At 36.2% G+C, this 24,068-nt stretch overlaps 2 protein-coding genes across 4 annotated transcripts in view; one reads left to right on the top strand and one right to left on the bottom strand.

Moving 5' to 3' along the window:
- FBXL13 (F-box and leucine rich repeat protein 13) overlaps window positions 1-24,068 on the top strand; it is a 67,931-nt gene that overhangs the window by 12,002 nt on the left and 31,861 nt on the right. The window contains 3 exon segments of the mRNA XM_039570431.1: window positions 17,597-17,649; window positions 20,887-20,912; window positions 20,915-20,992. Coding sequence (XP_039426365.1) covers window positions 17,597-17,649; window positions 20,887-20,912; window positions 20,915-20,992 — 157 coding nt within the window.
- Window positions 6,001-22,155, bottom strand: LRRC17 (leucine rich repeat containing 17). 3 transcript variants are annotated; one of them, XM_019283602.2, is made up of 5 exons: window positions 21,935-22,155; window positions 20,926-21,050; window positions 12,844-13,718; window positions 9,228-9,383; window positions 6,001-7,949 (listed from the first exon to the last, which is right to left on the bottom strand). In XM_019283602.2, exons 3-5 carry the CDS (start codon window positions 13,598-13,600, stop codon window positions 7,558-7,560), a joined length of 1,305 nt encoding a protein of 434 aa, XP_019139147.1. In that variant the 5' UTR covers window positions 13,601-13,718; window positions 20,926-21,050; window positions 21,935-22,155; the 3' UTR covers window positions 6,001-7,557. The 3 variants fall into 3 exon arrangements, with proteins under 3 accessions (XP_019139147.1, XP_010393959.1, XP_039426293.1); XM_010395657.3 differs by having other exon boundaries at window positions 6,001-7,961; window positions 21,935-22,154; XM_039570359.1 differs by lacking the exon at window positions 21,935-22,155 and having other exon boundaries at window positions 6,001-7,961; window positions 20,926-21,164.

Here is a 24,068-nt window from a genome sequence, read left to right as displayed (position 1 = left end):
GTATTACTGTGCAGTTATAACAGAAATTACATTACAAGCATAAATGTTTTCTTATATAAAATTTGCTTTAGGAAAAGTGACGAGGGATGTTATTAACTGCGTTCCTTTCTGGTTTCTTCTTCATACTTAGAATTGCACATTTTAAGTGTTGCTTATCAGATATTTCAGCATATGATGTAGTAATCCAGTACTGAAAATGGTTATGGATATGGGACAGTTTAGAATGTAAGCATGTAGTAACTATTATGCAGAAGTGACATCCATGTGTGTTATGTTCGAATCTTTGAGGCTGCTGTTCTTTTCACTGGCCTAGCGTTAAAGTATCAGTAAGTACTACTTCTTTTTCTTAATTGTAATTCTCTCTTCAAACTGATCTTCATTCTATGCTTTGCTGTTGTCCCATTTTGTCACCTATGTTCTCCTCTGTATGTTCAGCTATAATGAAGAAATGTGAATATGAGACCTGTGAAATTACTGCAAATGCAGCCTTCCTTCCTTCATTCCTCTCTCCAGGCCCAGCGATATCCATATGACTGAGCATTGCTATAATGCCATAGAATGGTTTATATTGTGTGTGAAATGCCATAATATAGCCAATGAGTTTGGAATTCAAATGTGGTTAGATATATAGAATGACAGAATCCAACTCCACTGAGATAATTATCACAGAGTCACAGGCTGGTTGAGATTGGCAGGGATCCCTGGAGTTACCTGGTCTGACCTCCAGCTCAAGTAGGGCCACTTAGAGCTGTTTGCCCAGAACAGTGGCCAGATGGCTTTTGAATAAATATCTCCCAAGGACAGAGACTCCACAATCTCCCTGGGCCACCTGTGCTCAGTCACCCCCATGGTATAAAAGGGTTCTCTGGTGTTCAGATGGCACCTCCTGTGTTTCAGGGTGTGCCTGTTGCCTTTTGTCTTCTCTGTCACTGGGCACCACTGAAAGAACTCGGCTCCATCTTTGCCCCTGCACCCATCATGTATTTGTATACCTTGCTAGGAGCCCCCTGAGCCTTCTCCAAATGAACAGTCACAGCTCTCAGCCTTCACTTAAAAGGAATACGGTCCAATCTTTAGCCATCTTTTTGCTCATTGTTGGATTCTCTCCAATATGTCCATGTCTCTCATGTACTGGGAAGCCCAGAACTGGACACAGTCCTCCAGGTGTGGCTTCACTAGTGCTGAGGGGAAAGATCACCTCTCTGGATCTCTTGGCAACACTCCTCCTAATGCAGCCCAGGATACCACCCGTCTTCTTTGTGACAAGCGCACATCACAGGCTCAGGTTCAACCTGGTGTTTACCAGGACCTCCAGGTCATTTTCTGACAGCCTGTTTTCAAGATGGGTGCCCCCAACATGTACTGGTGCCTTGAGTTGTCCCTCCCCAGATGCAGGATTTCTCTTGTTGAAATTCATGGACCCGCTTTCTCCAGCCTGTCAAGGTCCCTCTGGATGGCAGCATGACCCTCTGGTGTATCAGACACTGTGCTCCCAGTTCAGTGTCATCTGCACACTTGCTGAGAGTACACTCTGTCTCATTGTCCAGGTCATTAGTGAAGATGTTAAACATGACTCGACCCAGTACTGACCCCTAGACTAAACTGCTAGTTACTGGCCTCCAACAAGAGGCTCACTGACAAAAAAAAAAAAAACAACCAACAAAACCAAACAACAGCAACAAACCAATCAAAAAGCCCCCAAAAACTAAGTGTGGTCCAAGATACTAATGTGGTGTTCACAAGTAATTGGTACTTGATTCTACTGCCAAATCAGAGTCCTTCTGGATGTAAAAAAAGCATCTTAGTTCTTCCCGATTCTACGCATGGAAGTACATGTGACTGAGCGTTTGGAGGTTAATTCCCTTTGTGGCAGCATTTTGCAATAGTTTCAGGTCAGTAATATATTTCTCAGTATGACTCTATGCTCCTCTAAGCAGAGAAGTGGGGCAGGAAAACTAAAAGCTTTTATGATCCATGTGAGAGGTTTAGTGCTAGTGTGAAAGTGTAGTTGATTCATTAGGAATCACCTGCATCCCAACTATTACTCGTCTGTTTTGTCATGAAGAGTCTGAAAACAGCTCGGAACTGTTCTCATGAGAAAAAAACTCCTCTGCTACAACTAGGCAAGATCCCAAGAAATGTTTTTGATTCCTGGCACAGTATTTCTGAAGCAGGAGAATGTTACTGATTGACTCTTTTCTAGCCTACACTTTAATCAAATTCAAATGCATAATAAGAAAAGGAAAATGTTTTTATTTTCAAAAAAAAAGTTGTATTTTGATGTTTTGAGACTACAATGCATTTATTATTTAATAGGATAATACATGATTGAAATTGTTGATGCAGTCTATAACAATTTCAGAGTGATTTCTTTTGATTTAGAAAATGACTGTGTAATTATGGGTGAGAACAATTTACTTTCTAGATTGGTGATGGAAAAGAACAACTGGCCAAGAATAAAAAGTATTTTGGTCATGGTTTTGGCTTTTATATCACAGGATAAAATAACATTCTCAATGATACCAGCATGCAAATTGTTTAGTGACAGAATTTAGTCCAGTATCATAATGAACTTTGGCAGCTAATAAAGAAAGCAAGCCAAAATAAATCATACACAGTCACGTCACCTCCTTTATGGGTGTTGTACTTAGATATGTTAAATCCTTCTATGATTTTGTTTTCCTTATGTATTTGAGTATAAAACTAAAATCATCATAATGTTTCTTGTGTTTAGAGCTAAAAATATGTAAAGAACAGTTGTGATAGAATTACGTCTTGTATATAAACTGCCTTTCCTGTCATGTTATTTAACTGATTCCTATCTAGTGTTGATTATATCGGCTGGGATATCAGTATGTTGATTGCCATCCATTTGCCTTTATCTTACATATCAAAGACACTAAATACAATTTGTGTCTCTATAAACTTTTTTTTTTCCATTTTTGTTGATGATTAATGTTTTCTGTAGGCTCGAAATCAAACATTATGTCTAATTACATCTACTCAGTGCTATTTTAAACTAGTTGTGATGAATCATGTATGACAGTCTACAAGGGCTTTTAGAAAACATTGATTTATTAAGCTGTTTCTTCTAGCTCTGAAGATACACAGTAGTTCTTTTTAAGCATGAAACATTTAAATCAGTGTGCTATTGATATTTAGATTAGCTACATGCGTTTTTATGTTGATATGTATCATATAGCCTACTTGTGCCATTCTTTTGAAGCTCTTGTGGATGGTTTAATGTTGCTGCAAAACTATTTTTCTATCTTCTTTTAGAGATTGAAAATAATTCTGAGATTCTTTTCCTTTGACATTTTTTCAGCTGGCAAACTGAGTTGAACTGTCTGTTCAATTATAGGCTACAGATGTGATGAACCTTTCCATTCGAACTTACCGGAGCTACAGTTCTGACCTCATCTTTCCAAGTAAATCCAAGATTACATAGATTTTGGCAACATGCTTTTATTGTTAGTGTTAAAACAGCAATTGTATTAACTGTGGGTTAGGTCTGTTCAGCTGGCTAAATGTTTGCCGGGTTTTTTTGATGAATTAATTATCTGCAATTTTAAAAAAATTGCATTTGTGTACTCTAACTTTGGACTGTGGTGCATTCATTAACTAGTAGTCTTTGACTAATATCTGCATGTGAATATTAATACGATTCCAGCTCAGACTGTCTTTGGCAAATCAGTGTGTTATTGTTCTGGAGAAAATGAGTGTATGAGATGCATGGGTTATGGCTCAGCTCTTTGTGGTATTCCTCCACCTACTCAGTGATCTTGGAGAATCATTTGTCTTCCATGTGTGACTGGGAGCTGCCTTTAAATGCTGCGATTCATATTCATAGTGCAGGAGCTAGAATTTCCCTAGAAGCTTTTGAAGTGTTTTATTTCCAGTAGTGGTCATAGTATTGACAGACATATCCATTTTTCCTGTATTCTGTCATGGAAAACATGGCACAAAATAATCTTTTCTGTGTTTCATGTGGCTCTGTAGAGAGAGGGGCACTGCCTCTGTAGAGCACTGTAGTTCATTCCTTAAGGCAGCACTCCTAGGACATGCGCTGCATGTCAGGAAGGCAGGGCAATTGTCTTCATGCAATTGTAACACTTAATTATTTCCTGGCTCTGGACAGAGAAAGAAGGGGAATCAAGGGAGAAGTTAGTGAAAAAAAGAGACTTAAAGAGCTTATAAAGGAAGAGGAAGGCTTATGATTTTCTTTTAGACATGGAAGTTCTTCTGGGGCCTTTTTGATTAAATAGTACAGAAACATAGAGATGTAAACATTAAATTGTGTTTTGTGGCTGTGGTGTTTGATGGAGGGTGTACTTTACAGTACATTTTTGAGAAGCTCAGAGAAATAGGAATTAACCCTGTAATGCTGAAGTTTTTATCAATTGTTAGTCATTTCCCCCATATGTATGTTTTTCAGATATAGTATTGTCTTTTTCCTTGTGCTGCCTCCTTGTGCACTACCTTCATAACTCCTGTATGCTTTTTCTGTTCATGCAGTCTTTTCTCAATGCATTTGCTACTAATCACTGTCAGATCATGCTAACCTGTATTATCCTTGCACCAACCTCCTATTTCTAGTGTTGTGTTCTTACATTATTTGTAGTTGCAATTACTGTCCGTTCTACCACATCCTCGGTGGGGGGGTGTCTGCAAATGCCAACATACAGAAAACCCTAATGTATTTCAGCTACATTTTCAATGAGAGTTTCCCCCAGGCACAGATCCACTTTTATTTTAATTATAGAAAACTAAACCACCACTTGAATATTTGTGTCTATTTTGACACAATTCTCTAGTATTATTATAAAAAATGAAATGTGTGATAACTTTAAGCAGTAAGGAATAAAATTATGGTGCATTGTAGTTAAAATAATAGAATTTCCAGCTACTCTCTGAAAGCTCCAAAGGCCATCCAAGGAAAATAGTATCAAGGACAATTCCAGCATTCAAAACTTCAGACCATTCTTCATTGCTAGAAGTCTTTTCATTTGTTGATTCCAGGTGTCTAATCAGTCCTGCTCTTAAGTACTGAATTTAATTTTATTTTATTGCACAAGTGTTTCTTTCATGGAGCTTCTGTGCTGACACTGATTTTACAGGGTCTCATAGAAGCCTTTATTTGGAGGACAGTTGTTAAACCATGTTTCTTGTTAATATGTCCCTCCCTCACATACAGATTTCACTTAATAACTGTGGCCAAACATCTTGTGCTGTTAAACACAAGGTAGGATATTTAGCTCATTATCCCTCTTGGACCTTCAGCAGGTGCAGCACGTTCTGGTGCCACTGTTTGAAACCCTGAATGATCGCACCCCTCCCTTAACTCTTGCTGCTGCTGAACAATCATCCTATTTATCACTGTGTACCACAGGTTTTAGCCTTGGTCCTAAGAAGTATGTTCATGATCTGTTTGGGAATCCCCGGGGCCTTTGAATGAGAGCAATTAAGCCACTGCTTGTGGTCCTAAATCTTATCCCACTGCTTTTCCAGCTGGTACTTTTTGCTGACCAGAGAGATCAGAGACCTCTCACACAGATTTTGTCTTATATTCTTCTGGATTATCTTTTCTACCCAGATTTAGCCTGACTTAAGATAGTATTTTTTTTCCTAACACTGGCTCTTTGCAGAAATTATTATAACATGGTTTATAAATGCATTTTTTCCTACTCAGATTTTCACCATTGTCTGTGCTGCCAATAACAGATGTTCTGCTGCGGTTTTGTTGTCTGTCCTTTTCAATCATACCCAGTGGTTCTGTATTGAAATAATCCTCCACAATTTGAGAGAAGGAGGACAACTTCACTTTATACTGGCTACTATTTGTGACAGGCTTTTTTTTTTTACTTTCAGCACTTTTAAGTTTCCAGATGTGCCCTATTTAGTGAATGCTACTGGCAAATGGGATTTTCCTCTCTGTTCCATCTTATCAGGATTAACCTTTAATAGTTAAGATAATGCTTAAGATATTTCCAGGAACAGGGATGAGTCAGATACCATTATATTTTTGCTATAAATTTTTTGAAGGATATTGTGGAACAAATGGCTAAATTATCCAGTTTGTCAGGAAAGCACATGAATAATGGAGGACATGAAGGAAGGCAATTAATAAAAGGATGTGTTTGCTTTGAGATTCTTTGGCATTCCTACCACCCTTAATATCTCCTGATTTTTTCCTTTATGTTGTTCTTTTATTTCATGTTAGCACTAAAGCACTGAGTGCTTTGTCTTGTAAAACAAAAAGCATGATCTTTGGGACGGGTGGTTAAAGCACCAGAGGAATGCACAAACACCATAATTGTCTCCGGATCTTTAAAGGATCAAACTTTCTCCCTGGAGTTTTCCAGAACTTATTCCATGATAGCCAAGAGAAATTTAAAGATTTGGCCCTGAATTTCTACCCCACACTTAGGGATTTCATAGTGATCTAAGTATATTATGTAGCAAGGAATTTTATCTTTAGAGATATCATCTACTTAGCTGAGGCATTTGTATTGCTCTGTTTCTGTAATATTAGTATGATCACAGGTTTTAATCAATGCATATTCACATATCAAACACATAGTTGTTTGATAAGGAGGTGCTGTAACGTGCATTTCACAAACGAGCTGAGAGAAGAGTGAACTTAGAGAATGTCCCATGCTTCTGAGCTCTCAGAAGCATACTTACTTCAGTTTGGGTGGGCACTGATGTGCTGGATGCATACTACAGCATCCTTCACATGATCCTTGTCATCTAGAAGTGATGGCATGTAATCTGTGTCAAACTGATACAACAACATAAAATTCTTCCTAGAAAGATTTCAGCTCTGCCTGCCTCAGAAACCAAACAAGGCAATTATAACCATGTGGAGCTGGATCTGAAACCAACCATGTCTTGGCTACTTATCATTTTAAGGCAGATCAGGTAAGGAAGAGGCAGAGGCTGAGTTATTCATTCAAGACATAGCAGGAACACTGGTAAATCAACAAGTAGAACCCACCTTCTGTGTTTGAATCCTAGTTAGTATAACAACTGCCATTCCTCTTTTTCTAGAATTGTATTTAAGGTTAGTCTTAAGGTGGTTTTTTTTTGGTCTACAATAAAACAACAGGAAGTCAATACAAAAATCTCAGAAATGTTTTCTGGGAATATTTCAAGAAACTGATAGATACAAAGAACTGTCAATACATTCAAGAAAAATGTGTCTTGGTCACAATCCTGCAGCTATTTCTGTGTGAACACATAAACTGTGTTCATACATAAGACGGCTCCTCCCCACCATATTATGTACATTTGTGTCTATCGATTTCTACTGTATAGTTTCAAATATTTGCCAAAATATTTCACAAGAGCGTCCAGAACAAATTGTCAAAAACAACTGCTTGATGAAGGATGCTGTAGAACTAATGTCATTCTGTAGTTATTATCTGCAATAAACAGACATCTTTGTAGGCAGATAGTCCTACAAACCAACAGTATAATTAGAAAAAATGTAAACAGCATGTTTTTCTTTTTCAAAGTATCAAATATTTAAATGTACTAAGGAAAAGAGTTCCCTTATTAACCTATCACAGTGACAATTACACCATGCTTCTTTACTGTTTGAACCGTTTGCTCTTTGTGTCTTTCCCATTCCTCATCATCTTTGTCCAGATCAAAAGTTTCTGGATAAATGGGAAGCTTGTCTTTTGGGCATTCCTCATAATAGCTTCGAACATATTTTCCAACAGACCATCCTTTGTATTCCTCAGGCATTTTGCATTCTAGGCCATTGTAGTGAACGTTGTAGTGATGCTTCAGCCAGTAGAAAAGATAATGAATGTTGTAGTCACATCTCCAAGGATTCTCTCTCAGCCACAGTATTTTCAGAAAGTAAAGATCTTCCAGTACTCCATATTCAAAATTCTGCAAGCTGTTGTTTGATAGATCCAGCTCCTCTAAGTTATTGAGGCCTGAAAAAGCAGCTGGTCAATAGAAAAATAGTTACTGGTACCTTATAAAGATAACTTGGAAAAAAAACATTCATATCTGTGACAGGAAAAATATGCATATCTACAACAGGAAAAACATCTTTATAATTATACAGCTATTGCTGCTTTTTTTTTTTTTTTTTTTTGTCTAAAGGCTACAAAAGGACTTCTCAAACACCGAACTTTGAAATATGGCATGTTCCTTCAGAAGTGAGAAATATTAGGGGAGTGGTAGTGCTGGTAAAGCTGTAAAACACTTCATGGGTCTGCCTGAGTGTAGAACAGAGACAATGGAGGTGGATGAATGCCTGATTTGCTTATTGAATCCTACTGTTATTGTCATGGTACAGAAGTAGGAATATGGAAACTTAATATTAGACAATGTGCAGGGCCAGTTGTTTTTTTATGCATATAGGTGTTTATGTGCATGTATAGAACCTTTAAATTTAAATTAATTTTTAAGATTTGGAACACAGTACACATGGAGATGCATAATAATGCTTGTGAGTTTCATTTCAGAGGGCAGTTCCTACTTTTTGCAAGGATATTATTGCATTTAATGGCAGAAGTCTTAATTTAAATAATTCAACTCTGTAATGTTAAACCTCTTAAGTACCATTTTACTAATATTACCACTTTCTGTTGCTGTTTAATTGCCAAGACGGTACTAGATAAGGCTTCTTATGCTTGATACACTTTCCCTCTCTCTCTCTTCCCCCAGCTTATGTCTGCTTTTATAATTAAAACCCAAATACATATAGGCTATAAGCAAATTGCCAATAAGGATACTTGAGTTCTAATAAAATATAACTTCAAAGCAATTATATGTAGTGATTTTTAACCAAAAAGAGTTTAAATCCTTTTGGTTTGTCTGTTATTTTATTGTCCAATACAATTGAAAAATAGCCTCATCATGTGACATATTTTCTTAGATGTATCAAAGATACTTAAAAAATCATTCAACTACTTAGCATTTTGGAAAACTGTTAGCCTTCAGGTTCCAGAATTAGCTTTTGTACTTGGTTAGTTTAGTGTTAAGAAAGGGCAGCTGAAATGTGTCTTTCTCTACTGATTTTCATGATGAATATATTTCAGTGCAAACCTCTATGAATTAATTGTATGGCATGAAAGGTAAAATTTGGACCAACTTCTAGATTTTTAAATCGTGCCCCCCCCCCCCATTTATATCTGATAGAGACAGTATCAAAGTTTATAATTAATAAAAGAGAATTTTTAATGGATATTTAAAATTAATCTTACCAGGATCAATGTATGCTATTCCATTACTGTTTAGATTTAATATCTTCAGTTCACTGACATCTTCAAACTCCTTGGCTCGTAGCTGTCTAATTTTGTTGTTGGACAAATCAAGTTTAGCTATATCTGGAGGTATGTTACCTGGAACTTTCTTTAAATCTTAGAAAATGAAAAAGACATAACTTGTATCAGCTTTAGATTATTCTTACTGTTTAGGTATCACAGTTACATGCCAGACAGAGTATTGTCAGTCTAACAATGTTTCTTGTTTTCTTTCCCTTTTATCCCCTCTACTAGTGCCACCATGTTTTTTTAATTTCTGAATTTCATTGTTTCTTTACTTGTACCTTTACATTTCATGTGGAAATTTTCTCTTCATTAGTGCTTATAGTAAAGCTTCTTTCAGTGTTTTATGTTTTTATTTTAGTAGAACTAGACCATTTGTTCTCACAGGGATAGGGTAAGTAGTGAAGATACTATACTAATAAAGAATGTGTGTGAAGGGCCTGATTGTGTAAAGAAAAGAAACCAGAGTAACTATATAAAAAACCATCCAGGCAGCAGAGTGGCATTCTGTCTGCTTCTCTCTCCTACATGTATCACTGGGATTTCCAAAGTAGCCAAGGACCTCTCAGTCATCAGTGTTCGTATCCTTACAGTGTTCCCTGCAAAAGAGCTTCAGAAAGAACAGTAGCAAGGGCCCATGCTTGAGAAATGCGGACTGTGGTTTGAACCCTGTCAGAGTAATGTTAATAAACCTAATCTCCAGGGTTATTATATTTGTAGAATGAGTGTTCTAATCCTGCACTGTCATTCCAAGAAAATGAGCAGTATCTCTTGTTTGACTGTCTTTGAATGAAAGCAAGTAGTTTCTGGATCTGAGCTGGAATCTCTGTGGTCATTGTACTTCTGAAGTTCTGAAGATGTCTAGTGAATCAGGGATTTTTGAGACTAAAGCAACATATAAGAGTCTTCCTGCCTTATATCTGATTATGAGCACAGCTTTGATATTACAAAAACATCAATATTGTAACTACTCCAGCCTGCTGTGGTTGGATTGCTTCCTGCTTCTGCAGATGTCAAAGTTTCAGGGCCTATTTATTACCAAATGAATGCAAATAATGCTTGAATTTAGAGATGTTTGGCAGTACTAGAAAGCAGATTTTTTTTCAACTGTCCTTGCAAATACAAGTTCTTTGCAGAAAAGCAAACAAACTCCTTTTGTTTCCATTTTTTTTTTGCTTTTTTTTTTGTAAAACAGAATCAAGGGCATAGAGTATTTCATTCTGGAGTACTACAAGGTCTGGCTGGTCTGATGAGAAGTAAGTAAATTATTCAAAAAAAAGAGAACATACACATGGATAAATGTATTTTTAAGATGTTTCTTTCCTGACCTTTCTGACATAAACTGAAGGCTCCTGACCTGTTGTCATACCTCTTTAGACATACTTAGTAGTGGTAGAGTGCTTGTCATTCTGTTCCCTCCATTGTAAAGGAATAATGGATTGCAGCTTTTCATGTCATCTTACTGGTTTAGCAACTGATGCACTTTTTTTTCTACTCTGATTTCTTGTCCACACAGATTTAGAGCAATGTTTGTGTTTTCCCTGGATTTTGTGTGCATTACATTCCTATTTCTGATGAAAATTCCAGTGAAATTGTGCATCCGCAGTACAATATTCATATACAAAGACAGTAAGTACGATGCTTTCATCAAAGATTACCATATGTTCAGAAATACCAAATATCAATGGGATAGCTGCATCCAGCTGTCAAGCATATGCACAGTAGATCTGGTACTTCCAAAAAAGTATTGAAGCATACTCAAGTGTCCATGCTAGGCATGCAGGAAGTTCTGGTTTGATAATACTTAGTTCTTGACCTGAAGGAGGGAGTCCCTGTACTCTCTAGTGTGCTCGTGTAGAGATTGAAATAACTTTATTCCTCCATTATTAGTATTAAAGACAATAAACCATATTTTTAAATACCATAAACTCCTTTGAAACTCCCATGAAGATCAGACGACACTGAATGTTTCTATGAACTTAGAGAAAAAAGTAGCATTTTTCTTGCCAGAAAAATATATGAGTGTGTTTCTGTATTCAGCTCATCTACTTGATACCACTGAGTGGGGAGAGATGTAAAGTCAGTCTTTGCTTATATAAGGATTATAATTTATGGCTGGGTTTTGTTCAATAACAGTTTACTGGAGACATAAAGTAATAGTGATATAATTAAGACCCGATGAAGGATAATTAAGATCATAACATATAATCTAATAATTAAGATCCTATGTACAAGGAAAGGTAAGATAGGTCAATATTTAAAAAATAGTAAATGTTAGCAGGTAAAGCAGCATAAATAATTAATAAAAAAGATGTAGTAGTTGCATGGTAAAAGAAAGAGAAAATTGAGCCAGAGGGACAGGAAAGGAATTTAACATGGTGGGAAAAAGTAAAGAACATAGACCATTTTTATGACATACATAGATAAACTATGTAATCAAATACTGAAATCATGAATCCTTGATATTTAGATATTATCTCCTTATACTGAATTTTGAGCTTGTCTCTGGCATAAAAGTGCAAGAGTAGGGGCATAGTGAGGTTTTTATTCAAAATCAAGTTACTCTTAAATCAAATAAAAGTTCAGCTGAAAAAACATACTGCTGTGATCTGGTATTGCAGGCTAAACTCCACTAAAATTGGGAAAAGGTCTCAAAATGTTGGCTGCTTCAAGCAATGCTTCTTGTTTCAGAATTGTTATGTTAAAGAATGATTCTCTTCTGAATTGTTTTGTTGTTTGCTTTGTTTCATCGTGGGATAAAATATGGGAAATATAAAGCACAAATAAATGTGCACTTTTGTGTTGATATATGCCCCATCTGGTTTACCCTTAAGGCTTAACTGTGGCTCTTAGGGGCCTGAGAAAGATTTAGGGATGGAATGGATCCAAGTGTCTGAAAAACATTTCTTGAAGTCCCTTCAACTTTGAATTGTTTGCTGGGTGCTGGGAGGAAGAACACAGAGGAGGTATTTCTTCATGAACACAAATATACAATTTCTTTCCTTATTAGAAGAAATCTTGCACAGCAAATGTGAAAATGCAGAGGCTTTCCTTTGCAGTCGGGTTCCTTTGGGCATTGAAAACAGAGCTGGCTGCTCCAGTTCTGCTTCACAACTCGCTTCTGACAAAGTTATTGCTATCTTTGTGTTTGTACAATGGAAGAAAGAAAAGACACTCTGTGCTTTTCTTTATCAGTTCAACAGTTTCAGCACAGCTGTAATTTGACTGATTCGTATGTTTACAGTTGTACAATCAGACTAGTAACTTAAGTAATATGCTTAGTTTTTATTCCTGTTGATTTCTGTTAGATACTTACATTAGAGCACTAAGGATTATCTGTGGAATTTGGGCTGCAGAGCAGAGATAAAATGCAGAAAGTATTCCTACTTATTGCTGGTAGTTACAAGAGAAAACCAATTAACAGTATCAGTTTAAGTAGAGCAAGTACTAGTACTACATTCATTTGCAGTAAATAATGTGTGAATAAATGTAGTAAGGATTAAATAAATAGAATATTAAAATCATTAATTCAGTTATAATGACAGATACAAACCTTTTCTTTTGCAGTTCAGAGTTGGCATGGGAAACACATACATGTGGCACAAAGAGGAATCAAATTCTGGTTTGACAGGTTCAGGCTTCTCCCGTTTTATGTTTTTGGGGTCCTGCCTGTCCTCTTCACTACATAGCTGATCAGCTTTTATCTGCTTTAGCTTTTGATTTTTCAGTTCTATTGGGTGCACACATTTGGCATAATTTCCCAAATTCCTGTTTGTTGGAACCTGTAGCATTGTAACAAGGGTTTCTAGTTCACAGCTGCAATGCCAGGGATTATCATAAAGACGTAGGTAGTTTAAACTGGGCGTATAAATAAAAATCTCCTCAGATAAAATCTTAATTTGGTTATGCTGAAGTAAGAGTGTGGTAAGTTTATCCAAACCATAAAAAGCCTCGCTCTCAATTTTTGATATGTCATTCTGTTGTAAATCCAGCGTTTTCAATACTTTGTACTTGGAGAACATATTATTCTTCAATTTACGAATCCTGTTTCTTGCTAGCAGCATATGTTTTGTATCCTCTGGCCAATCAGGTGCCACAAAAACCAATTTTCTTTCCTGACAATCTAGGTATTTCTCATGAAGGTAAGTGTAAATATCACATGTTAGGCCTCGGGCATTGCGCTTAACAGTGCTAGATGCTCTCCTTAAGATGTTTTCCCTTTCATTGTTTCTCAAACTCCTATTCCTTGTCTTCCTACAGTCAGATGTATTACAAAGAAGAAGTAGTAATATAATAGTAACTACTTGCATCCTGACATTCAGCTGGCCCCAGTTATTTTCTGTGACAGCTGGAACAGTTGAAATTTTTCGATAGTCAAAATCAGTGTTGTACAGGTCTGAGGAGGCACAGCTGCAGTGTGTGGGATCCCTGTGTTGGAAGAAAAGTAAAAGATTAGAACAGATGAAATGGGAATTTTCATGGAGGCTTGTATATAATATGCAGTCAAGTACTCAGTCATCACACTACTTGGAACTTCACAAATACTTTGAAGATTTAAGGTCCTATCTCTTTTTATTTGTTTGTTTGTCAGTTTTTATTGACTCTGGTCTACTGTTTTTTGTTTTGATTAAACATGGGAAACTATATGGACAATTTCTCACTAATATTTGTTAGGAGATTCTCATGTGTTCAGGAAAACAGCATCAGGCTGGACCTTTTAGTATTTAAGTTAATCTTGGAAGCTGAGCTCAGATGAGGAGTTTGAAGCTGGTCTTTTCCTACTTCTTGAGTCCTGAACAACAGGAACACATACAGAGTCAGACTGGGGAAAGCCATCCAGTGTCCATCAAACTCCCAGTTTTAATTTGCCCTCAAGGGTGGGCTTGTTTTCAAGTCATTTTCTCAGGACTGTTCACCCCAGTTTTTGGGATTTTGTGCTTTCATCTCAGTAATCTGCTGTGACCATGGGTTCAGGATATTGGCCCAGACGGACTGAACCTGTATGAGGAATTCTTACATTTATGTCATACACTGAGAATTTCAACTGTTCACCTTTAATGTGATAGGTTTTTGAATTTGGTTGGGGTATTTCGTTTTGTTTTGGGTGTGGAGTTTGTTGTTTGGTTTTGGTTTTTTTTAGGTGAATTAAAAAACTTGCAAGACTTAATTTTATCTGTGAATGCCAGGGATTAAATATATGAACTACAAACTTTTTGTATTAATTCTAATTTATACCAGGAAGAAAAATTTTTTCAAATGCTGTGGTTATTTGGGCAGCAAATCTTTCTGATAAAAAAGTAGAGACTTGTGTTCTTAAGTACTTTGAAAATGGAGTTTAGTAGGATTCAATGAAGGAACCATGAAGTTGTCATTGGTTTTCTCCAGTACCAGAGCAAAATGATATATTCAGTCTCAATTAAATTTGATAAACAGGCTTCAAAACTTCACCAGTCTGGGAGGAGGGTTTTGTTGTTATTGTGAGCTTGGAGTTGTCAACAACAATACATTTTAATCCTGTATTGTTTACAACTTCATTTATTCCTTCAGTAGCCCACTTGGGCTCTAAAAGTGTCTCACTAAATTTCTTGGTGTTTTTAAGAGCTTTAATTTGAAAGGTGTCTAAGAATGCAGTCACCATTATATATTTGTCCATTTTTTCTCAGTTTAACATTTTTAGTTTTATCTCGCTTCCATTAATTAATGCTTTTTCATCGCTCTTCCTTGATGGAAAAACAGTGTTTGAATTTGCTTTAATTAATAATTTCTTAGAAAAGGCAATGTTATATGCAAATTTTTCTTACAATAAATCAAAGAATAACATTAATATTTTGTTCAGAAATTATGTTTCTTAATAGATTCATCCATTTATGGGCTATTTCTAATGTTAAGCATATAAAAAAAAAAATTTGGTGTCGTTTGTAGTCACTTTGTAGTGAAGTGTTAATCCGATGTTCTAGCCCAGAAACACACCAATATTTACACACAAGCTTTTAAAAATTACCATAGGTAAAATGCAGCTTAAGAACTTCAAACAAAAATGATTTGGGATAGCCAAACCAGTGGTGCAAGGGCTGGTTTTTTCCCTTTATCAATAGATCTAGTAATTTTATCATAGCAAACTATCAAATTAGTGAGGAATGCTTTGCCCTTGATAGGCTCATGCTGGCTGTTTGCTGTCACTTTTTCATCCTTTGTGTGCTTGGACAGGGCTTCACAGAGGATTTGCTACATAACCTTCCCAGGGACTCAGATGAAGCTGACTGGCCTGTAGTTTCTCAGATCTTCTTCCATTTCCTGAAAATGGATGTGGTATTTCCCATCTTCCAGTCATTAGAAATCTCCTCTGACCGTCATGACCTTTCAAAAATGAGTGAAGCCTCTCAATGACAAGAGACAGCTTTCTTCTTCTTGGATGCACCCTGTCTCATCCCATTTCCTCAGGTGCTCCCTGACATTAACTTCTTCTGCGATGGGGGTATTGCTTCACTCTCACAGACTCTGCTCACAGGCTCCAGCCAGGCACCTGAGAAGCCTTTAGACAAGCCTCAGCTGTAAAAACTGATGGAAAAAAGTAATTGAGTAGCTTGTCCTTGAAGATTAACCACTTTTCCTGGGCCCCTTTGCCCTCCAGGGCTGCCTACCACGAGATCCTATTAAACAGATCTCTTAACTAGTCAAAATCTGCTAGCAAGTTCAGGGTTTTTTCTTCTACCGTTTGTCCAATTTTCTTCTGTATGGATTTTGAACTTCTCATTTTCATGGCTGCAGTAACCAAAGCCACTCAAGTTCATTCAAGTTCACATTCACTCAAGTTCACATTCCTTGACATGTTGAAGAACACATTCCCGAGACCACTTGTCAGTCAGCTGGATCAAGAAATTGTCTTCAACATTCTCTAGAAGTCTCCAGGATTGTTCATGCCCAGCCATATTTTCTGGCAGCAGATATGAGTGACTAAAGTCTCTCATGAGTAACCAAGATAGGCAAGAGTAAGGCTTCCTTCAGCTGCCCAAATGTTTCACCCACCATCTCTTCTTGACTGAGCAGATCAAGCAGTCTGCAGCAGATACCTACCACAATGTAATACTCATAGGTCTAGCTTATAATCATTACAAATAAGCTCTTGATTGACTTGTCACCTATTCCAATGCAAAGCTCCATTCATTCAAGCAATACTTTGCATAGAGTACAGCCCATCCTCACCTTTTTGTGCAGTTGTTCCTAAATGTTCTGGAACCTTTTATTGTACCCCTTCAGTTGTGTATGCTACCCTTCGCATCTCTGGAGTCACAGTGAAATCACAGCTCTGTACCTGTGCATGGACTTTGGTGCCTGCTGGTTGATTCCCAAGTTACAAGTATTTGTGTTCAGACACTTGAGATAGAACCCTTTATACTGCTTTTGCATGGAAGGTTTCAGAGATTTTCCTCATCCCTATCCCCCCAGCTTTCTCACACTCCATGTGCCTTCACTCCCTTCCAGGTTATGGTTATCCTCCATCTACATACCTATTTTTACTGATAACTCCTCTCTCAAATCCTTTGTTGCAGGAATATATTTCAAAAGCACAGACTTTCCTTTTTAGGGTTGTTTGGTTGGTACTGGATTTCCAGTTATCTGGATTGTCCTTTTGCCTGATAACTGAAGTAGGGCAAAGGTGACCACCACATGGAAAAAGACACAGACTCAACTATTACATTTTTATGTACAAGCACTTACTTTTTGCCTTTGTATTATATTGACATTTACTGTAAAACGTTCATCATACTAGGAGATTTGTTCCCATTATATAAGAATGGAACAATATCAGTAATACATGTTCTGCAGGTCAATAAAACATGGAAGCCTTATAATTACTCAAGTTTGATGTTCCACCTAGAAGGTAGAACTAAACAGGAAGCATTGTGTAAATTATATATTATATTACTGGTTAGAGAAATGTACCAGAGTTCATGGAGAAAATTCACCAGTGGTTTAGATACCAGGATTGGCTGACTGTAATCTTGGTTTAGCAAAATGTGTAAACATGTACGAACCTTCAATCATGTGAAAAGTCCCTTGTGTTCTGTCGGACTGTATAGTGTATGTATCCTTTAAAATGATTAAATGACCATACTTCAAGTGAGTAACAGTAGCATCATGCCTCTCAGTATTCTACTTTGAGGCTTCCAAAGAAAATGGCTGAGATGATGAATATTGGGATGATTTAAAGATATTTACTCATGTTTTTTACCTTGTTACATACAAATATAATTTTAATATACTTCTGGATTTTTTTTTTTATCATTCAGCCTATGTAAATCTATTTAAATCTGTTGTGTAGAGATAGTACTAATGGAACTCTATGACTATTGACAAGGTAAAATTAAAAAGAAAATGAAAGTGTGGTTTTTTAATCCTGAAGGAAATTTAGAGGCATGTGTAATAGAAATACTTTTTTGAGTGATTTGCAGGATTCTGTCTGCTATACAAAATGAAATAAATGCCCCATACATTTCACTTAGATAGCAGTTCTTTTATCTTTTTAATTTATTTAAAAATATATGCTAGATTCCCTTATGTGTTGCACAGAGTTTTACAGAAACTTTTAAAAGAAAATGCTATCCAAAAACTTCTTCTGCATGTCCAGTTCCTCATGATGATGCAAGAAGTTTGCAAGTTAGATATGTTCTTAAAAGTTTGTTTTTGAAAGAGAGGATTGTGGATAGGTGCATTGTGTGAGCCAAGGCCTTGTGTGACAACTGTAAAAGAAAGAGATATCCCAAACTGCTATTTGGAAGATCAGTGAGCTGAAGGCAGAGAATTTGCAAACTTACAAAAGTCTGACATTCCTGTTTCAGAGGTATCCCTAGAGACTCAGAGTCTGCCTGGGAGGTAGAATTGCTGGATTAAAAGCTGCCATGGAGGAAAAGAGGCATGCTGTTCACAATAGCAGCCATCACAAAGATCTATAAGGATTTGAAGAATAGCTGTACATTGTTTCTCTTTCCTATGAGGAAAACAGATGTATGTCTTTCAACAACATCCCCACAAAGTTCAGAAACATGTTTGCATAATACATTTTAACTTTGGCTTTTCTTAGTCTGAAATGCCATATCCTCATATAACTAACATTTGTTTTGGCAAAGTTTTGCATTAGTGTCTCCAGTCCTACCACTCATCTCCTCATCTGTATTACTTTTATTATAATCTGTGTTTTCTCGATGTTGGCTGATATTTTGTTCTTTTTAGATTTCCATATATTTATGCTGAAGCTTGAAACATCATTTTTTTGATGTGTAAATAGCAAAGAAAAATTTTCCACTGACAAAATACCTTTTGCAGTTACTTTGTACCTTGTTAATATGACATTTTCCCAGTCACATGTGATGCTTCTGATTTAAAACCATAAGATTACACTCTTTGTATTGATGATTTTTAGACAAAAAGCAAAGCTCATTGTTTCTGAGATTATGGGGATGTACAAAAAAGTTGCTGTCCCGTGAAGAATCTGATAGCAGACAGATTTCATGAACATTTCACATGGCAATCCCAAAAGCATTAGCTCAGCACAGGTCCTGTGTACTATGGTAACTAACACAAAGTGCTTAGAGGTGGCAGTATTGCATTTCATAATGCTGCACATGAAGTTTGCTGTGGTGTATCAGACAACCTTTATTGGAGCAAGGAGCTAGTGAAGTGTAGGGGTCATTTTTTATTCTCTCATACTATTCCATACAAGCATTTTAGCCTCCATATTGTACAAGAGAGATAATCAGCTAAAATTTCCCTCTGAAAACTTCTGTTACATATGGTAGACATGAATACTGTCCATCAGGAGTAAATGTCAGAAGGTGAGTTTGTCAGATTTCTTTAAAACTATCCTGAGATTTCAAATGCCAAAATTAATTGAAAAACCAGTATGACAGGATTCCTGCACAATTTAGCTGTAACACAAACAAGGATTTTTGGTAGTCTGTGTGATTGCTGAGTTTTAAAGAAGATGTTACTTTAAAAATGGAAGAAGAAGGCATGTGTTAAAATTCCCAGATCATAAAAATTGGTCATATGGCCAATAAAGGAAATCAGCTTCTCTTCAAAACTATTATAAGGTTTTGATCACAGTCTTCAAAACGCAGTAAGAAATGCTTACCTGTGTCTTAAATTATGCAGCCTTGCAGCAACATATACATTAAAAAGACTCAGACCTACCAGAGTATTTACCCCAGTCTCTTAATTTAGTATCTGTTTTATCAGATATGTTTGGAAATATACTTCTCCAAGTTTTATTTTTCCCCACTCATTTCTGTGGAATATCACACTAAAAGGCAAAAAGGTTTGGGCTTCTATGAGGAAGGATACTTTTACTTCTGTACTTAATATGAATTAAATATTTCCATTTCAAATAAAAGGCTCCACAAATAACACATGCCTTTATATTCTAATATCTGGTTCTAATGCACATTGTTGGAGGTTTTTTTGTGAAATGTAGTCTTATACTTAATTTCTTAATATTTTTGTATTATTTTTTAAAAACAGCATTCTTTTACTCTTCCTATCTCTTTGCATTTGTGTTCAGTTCAAGTTAGCAGGTTTCCCCACTCTATATTGAAAGCACAAAGTCAGTTCCAAAAGTCAGTATGCCACTCCTTAAGCAGTCAGCTCCTCAGTGGGAGTTCCCATCTTCTTCAAAATGACTAATTTTGCTGACTTGCAGAGCTGCATGACTACAACTAAATGTCTACCAGAGCAGAAGGTCCTAATTCTAGGTTTTGATTTTCTCTATGCTTTCATTTGTGGTGCTTGTGGTAATTGTTATTTATCCCAGTTAGAAATGTAGTTCAGTCAAATGAATAGTTTTCAGTGTGGTATAAGCCTGCAGATGGAAATTTAAATAAATTCAGAGTATAGATTCTTGATTTTACGGAGTGCTGTTGATTAACATTTTCCACTTACACAATTTGCTTTCTCTTAACGAACGTTTAGTATAAAGAAGTGTTTTCCAAAAGAACTGATCAAAACCTAAAATTGCATGACTCACTTTTGGATAATTCCCTTTTGTAACTCTTTCAATTTTTTCAGTTTCTTTTAATAGTACTCTTCTAAAATAATTACATTATTTGAGAAGTTTTAACTACACATTTCTGCTTTTAATGTCTTTTGATAGAGATCTGGTTTTCATTTCCAGCAGGCAGTGCTTCTAAAATCAATAGCAAAAGCAGTCCAACAAACTTACACTGAAAAGTCATATTTGCAAAGCATGCACAAAGGAGTTCCAAATAGTTAAAAAAGTATGCTTTTGCAGTTTTACTTGAGATAACTTTACAATGTTACTGATTTCATATGGTGAAATATCTTGCACAATAGTGCTATTCCCCAGTAATTTACAACACAATGAGAAGGGGGAAAAGTGCAGCAGAAGGAATGGACTTTCAAACTCCAGCAAGTAGATAATTCTATTTCATATTGAACATCTTTTCTTTACAGTAATTTTCAGAAAACTTTAACTATGGCATTTTATGTTCTTTTGATTCTGTATCATGCCCTTGTAAAAAAATTCTCTCTGTTTTTTTGTGGGTTTTTTGCAAAGCTTCCCCAGTTAACAACAGTAAGTGAGTTTAGCTCACTGTAGAAAATTCACAAAGTTTTACCATACCTGGACTCTGGAAAAGCCTGTCACAAGATCATCTGTTTGGAAATTCCAGGTTGCGTTCAGGTTTGTAGTTCACGTCTTTCTTTCATAATGTGAAGCAGAGGATCCTTTATATGACTGGCAGCATCCTGCATTCATGGTATACTGAAGTTGAGCAAGCACTGCAGCAGCCTTCCAGGGTTTTGAATTACATGACTACAGCTGTTTAAGTTTTACTAAGGAATAATAGCACTATAGGTTTGGATCACTTCCAGCAAACTGTCAGATCTATAAACAGCTAGTACTTACTGCATAATGAGAACAAGCCTTGCTTTTTGTAGCCATAAATAGACTAATTGTATGTTATGATTAGTTGGGGGTTTATATCTGGAGCTTTAAAAATGCAGTATTTACTAAGATATCAAAAAAATAAAAGCCACTCTGTGCTGGAAAAAAATACAAATTTACAGTTGATTTCCTGAGAAGGAAGTTAATTAAAAAGTGAACTTTTGTTACAGTTTTACATTGGTTTAATATATAAATTGAAGTGGTATTTATAACTGCAATCTAAAAATAGTTATGTTTTGGATTATTGTAGTATCCTACTAAACTTCTACAGAAAACCAGGGTTTTAGAATGCAGTACTGTTTTAGAAACTTTCAAGTATATACTGTACCTTGAAACATACTCCAAAAGCAGTATGAAATGCCAAATTGTAAGACAATGGAAGTCTCCTAATGTTTAAGTAAAGACTCAGACATAAATTTCTTCATATACTGAGAAGATTCTCATATAACAAAATGCATGTGAAATGATAGCGATGGAGTCTGAGGAATATAACAGTTTAACTTTCCATCTAACAAAACCTTTTCAGAACAAAGGATGAGGCAGATGGGACAACAGTCTTGTTCTGATTGCTCTCTACTGAGCGTCTGTTTTCTTGTTTATGAGAATCATGCTGAGATTGTTGTGCAGTGACAGTGTGAAATTTGAAATGAGGGCTGAGGTTAGAGGAAAGTTAAGAACTACCTACCTCTGAGTAACTTTTTCAAAATGCCAGTAATTGGTTCTGTTTCCCGAAAGCATCATTCCTGCTTGTTTGGAAGTGTCATCATGAGCCGTAGGGATCTGCCTCTAGAAAGCGTGATCCAGTAGTAGTCAGGGAGAAGTGATCATCATCAAACTGGGAAAACCACAATCCTCCCTTTCCAGAGGACCGTGGGTTTGCTTGCCAGTGTATTTGAGAGCTCAGAAAGGAATTCCACAACTTTCTCCATTTTAGGATACTGGAACAGTGCTTAATGATTATGACCAAGTACTTAAGTGAACAGTTAAAACCAAAAAAAACATCGAATTGCATCACAGTTGGATAAAGGATTTTAAAAAGGTTTTTTTCCCCTCACTGGATGAACTAAACCAAAGGGAACTTTTGTAAGGTTAGCATTTCAGAATTAGTTGGAAAACTGTAGAGAAGTTATACTATAAACATTGAAATTGTGCTTAAAATATTATATAGGATGTGTGTTTTTCATGTTTTTTCGTGTTTCTTGGTTTTTTCTTTTGTTTTAATATTACAGTTCTTTTTATATGAGTTCTTCTATTGCCACTACTTCTGCAGGATTTGAATATTTATTTAGAAAGCCCTTCTGAAAAATGGGTGATTATGTTAAGGGTTGTGTGATTGGCAACTTAAGGACCAAGGCATTTAATTAGCTCGTTAAAACAGAGGCAGAAAACTGAGAATTAAGCAGACATTTTCGAGTCCATTGTTATAAAACAAGGCCATCTTTTCTTTGAATATTATGTTCTTATGTGGTAATAATACTAGATAAATTGTAGGCATGGGAGTTTTTGCACAAACTCATGGTAATTAAGATTTTATCTGTATGGTACAGATAGTAAATATTTTTATTAATGAATTTCAATGTATTTCTATAAAAATCTAGAGATCCTGTTGATTCTTGCTCAAAAGGTACCCTATTACACCACTGACATTCTCAGAGCCCCACCTAGAAAGCATAAGATATCTTTGTTCTGCTTCTGATGCTGAACAAGTATAGGTGGAAAATTTTCTGCTTTTAGACACAAAACTGGTAAGACCTAAGGGTATAAAGCAATTGCATATCATGCCTAAAATGTGTTACAGCAGTCTGTCACTTGCTGTGGGTAACAACAGCTGGATAAGAGAACACAAGCCACTGGGAAAAATAAATTTATCCCTTTCATTTCTTGACATCTGCGGGGTGTTCCCCCCACTCCAGCTTAATTGGGAGAATTCTCATTTTGGACAAATTCTGGCTTCTTTGGACATATCAAGCAACAAAAAAGGGGCCATCACTTGGGGATTGAATCTGAGCTATGTTCTTTATTTTTATTGAAGAAGAGGATGATTGTTTATATTTACTGAGTACAAACTTGTGTAACTGAAGAATAGTATAAGTTACACATGCTCTGCTATTTATTTTTAGAAAAATGCTAATTCAGGAATATGTTAATATAAGCTCCTTTTTTGGACACTGGAAAATTAAAAGAAAAATAACATGTGGAGACAAGCCATCAGTGTAATGTGCCAAACATCTGAAAGGATGTCACAATTCATTTTATGATTCATGACAAAGACAGGATACAAAAAAGATAGTCCCATTGTAAACTGAGCCTCTGGACAGAGGGAGCAAATTTGGGGTAATTACATCATTACTTGAAATTATAATTGGAGAATTAACCCTGATATGCAAATGAACCAAATTTATAAAAGTGTGAAAAACCCATGACCCAGGGTCCATCTTGGGTGGAGCCCCTCAGAGGCCTTTGACTCCCAAGGTGCACGTTTGAAGGCCCTTCAAATAAATACCCTCTTTATTCTCTTAATCATATGTAGCCTCTGTTGTCAGGTAGCCATTTCAAGGCATCACCATGTGCCCCAGAGAGTACTTCCTCAATTCTGAATGTTGATTTTCAAATTTTTACCCTCAAAGTGTATTCCCAATACTGGAATCGCAAAAGTGTTTCTTCAAAATCCCTTCTGTGCTGCAGACGGTGTTCTCCCTTGCAGGGTGGATTCCACAAATCCAGTCAGTTCTGGGAGAAAGACAGAATTGTAAAGTAGTGTATGTGTAGCAAAAAAACCCTGAATAAAAATTCATATTCTTTGAAAATAAGAAACTATA

Source organism: Corvus cornix, chromosome 1A (genome assembly GCF_000738735.6).
Source record: "Corvus cornix cornix isolate S_Up_H32 chromosome 1A, ASM73873v5, whole genome shotgun sequence".
Taxonomy (NCBI): domain Eukaryota; kingdom Metazoa; phylum Chordata; class Aves; order Passeriformes; family Corvidae; genus Corvus; species Corvus cornix.
This window is presented reverse-complemented; position numbering and strand designations above follow the sequence as displayed.

What these genes read in the sequence shown, in the direction of transcription:
- LRRC17 (XM_010395657.3), bottom strand. Translation starts at nt 13,600, where the DNA reads ATGCAAGTAGTTACTATTATATTACTACTTCTTCTTTGTAATACATCT. An exon ending in TCTGAACTGCAAAAGAAAAG is followed by an intron (nt 9,384 to 12,843) that starts GTTTGTATCTGT and finishes TCATTTTCTAAG; the next exon opens with ATTTAAAGAAAGTTCCAGGT. An exon ending in AATAGCATACATTGATCCTG is followed by an intron (nt 7,962 to 9,227) that starts GTAAGATTAATT and finishes TCTATTGACCAG; the next exon opens with CTGCTTTTTCAGGCCTCAAT.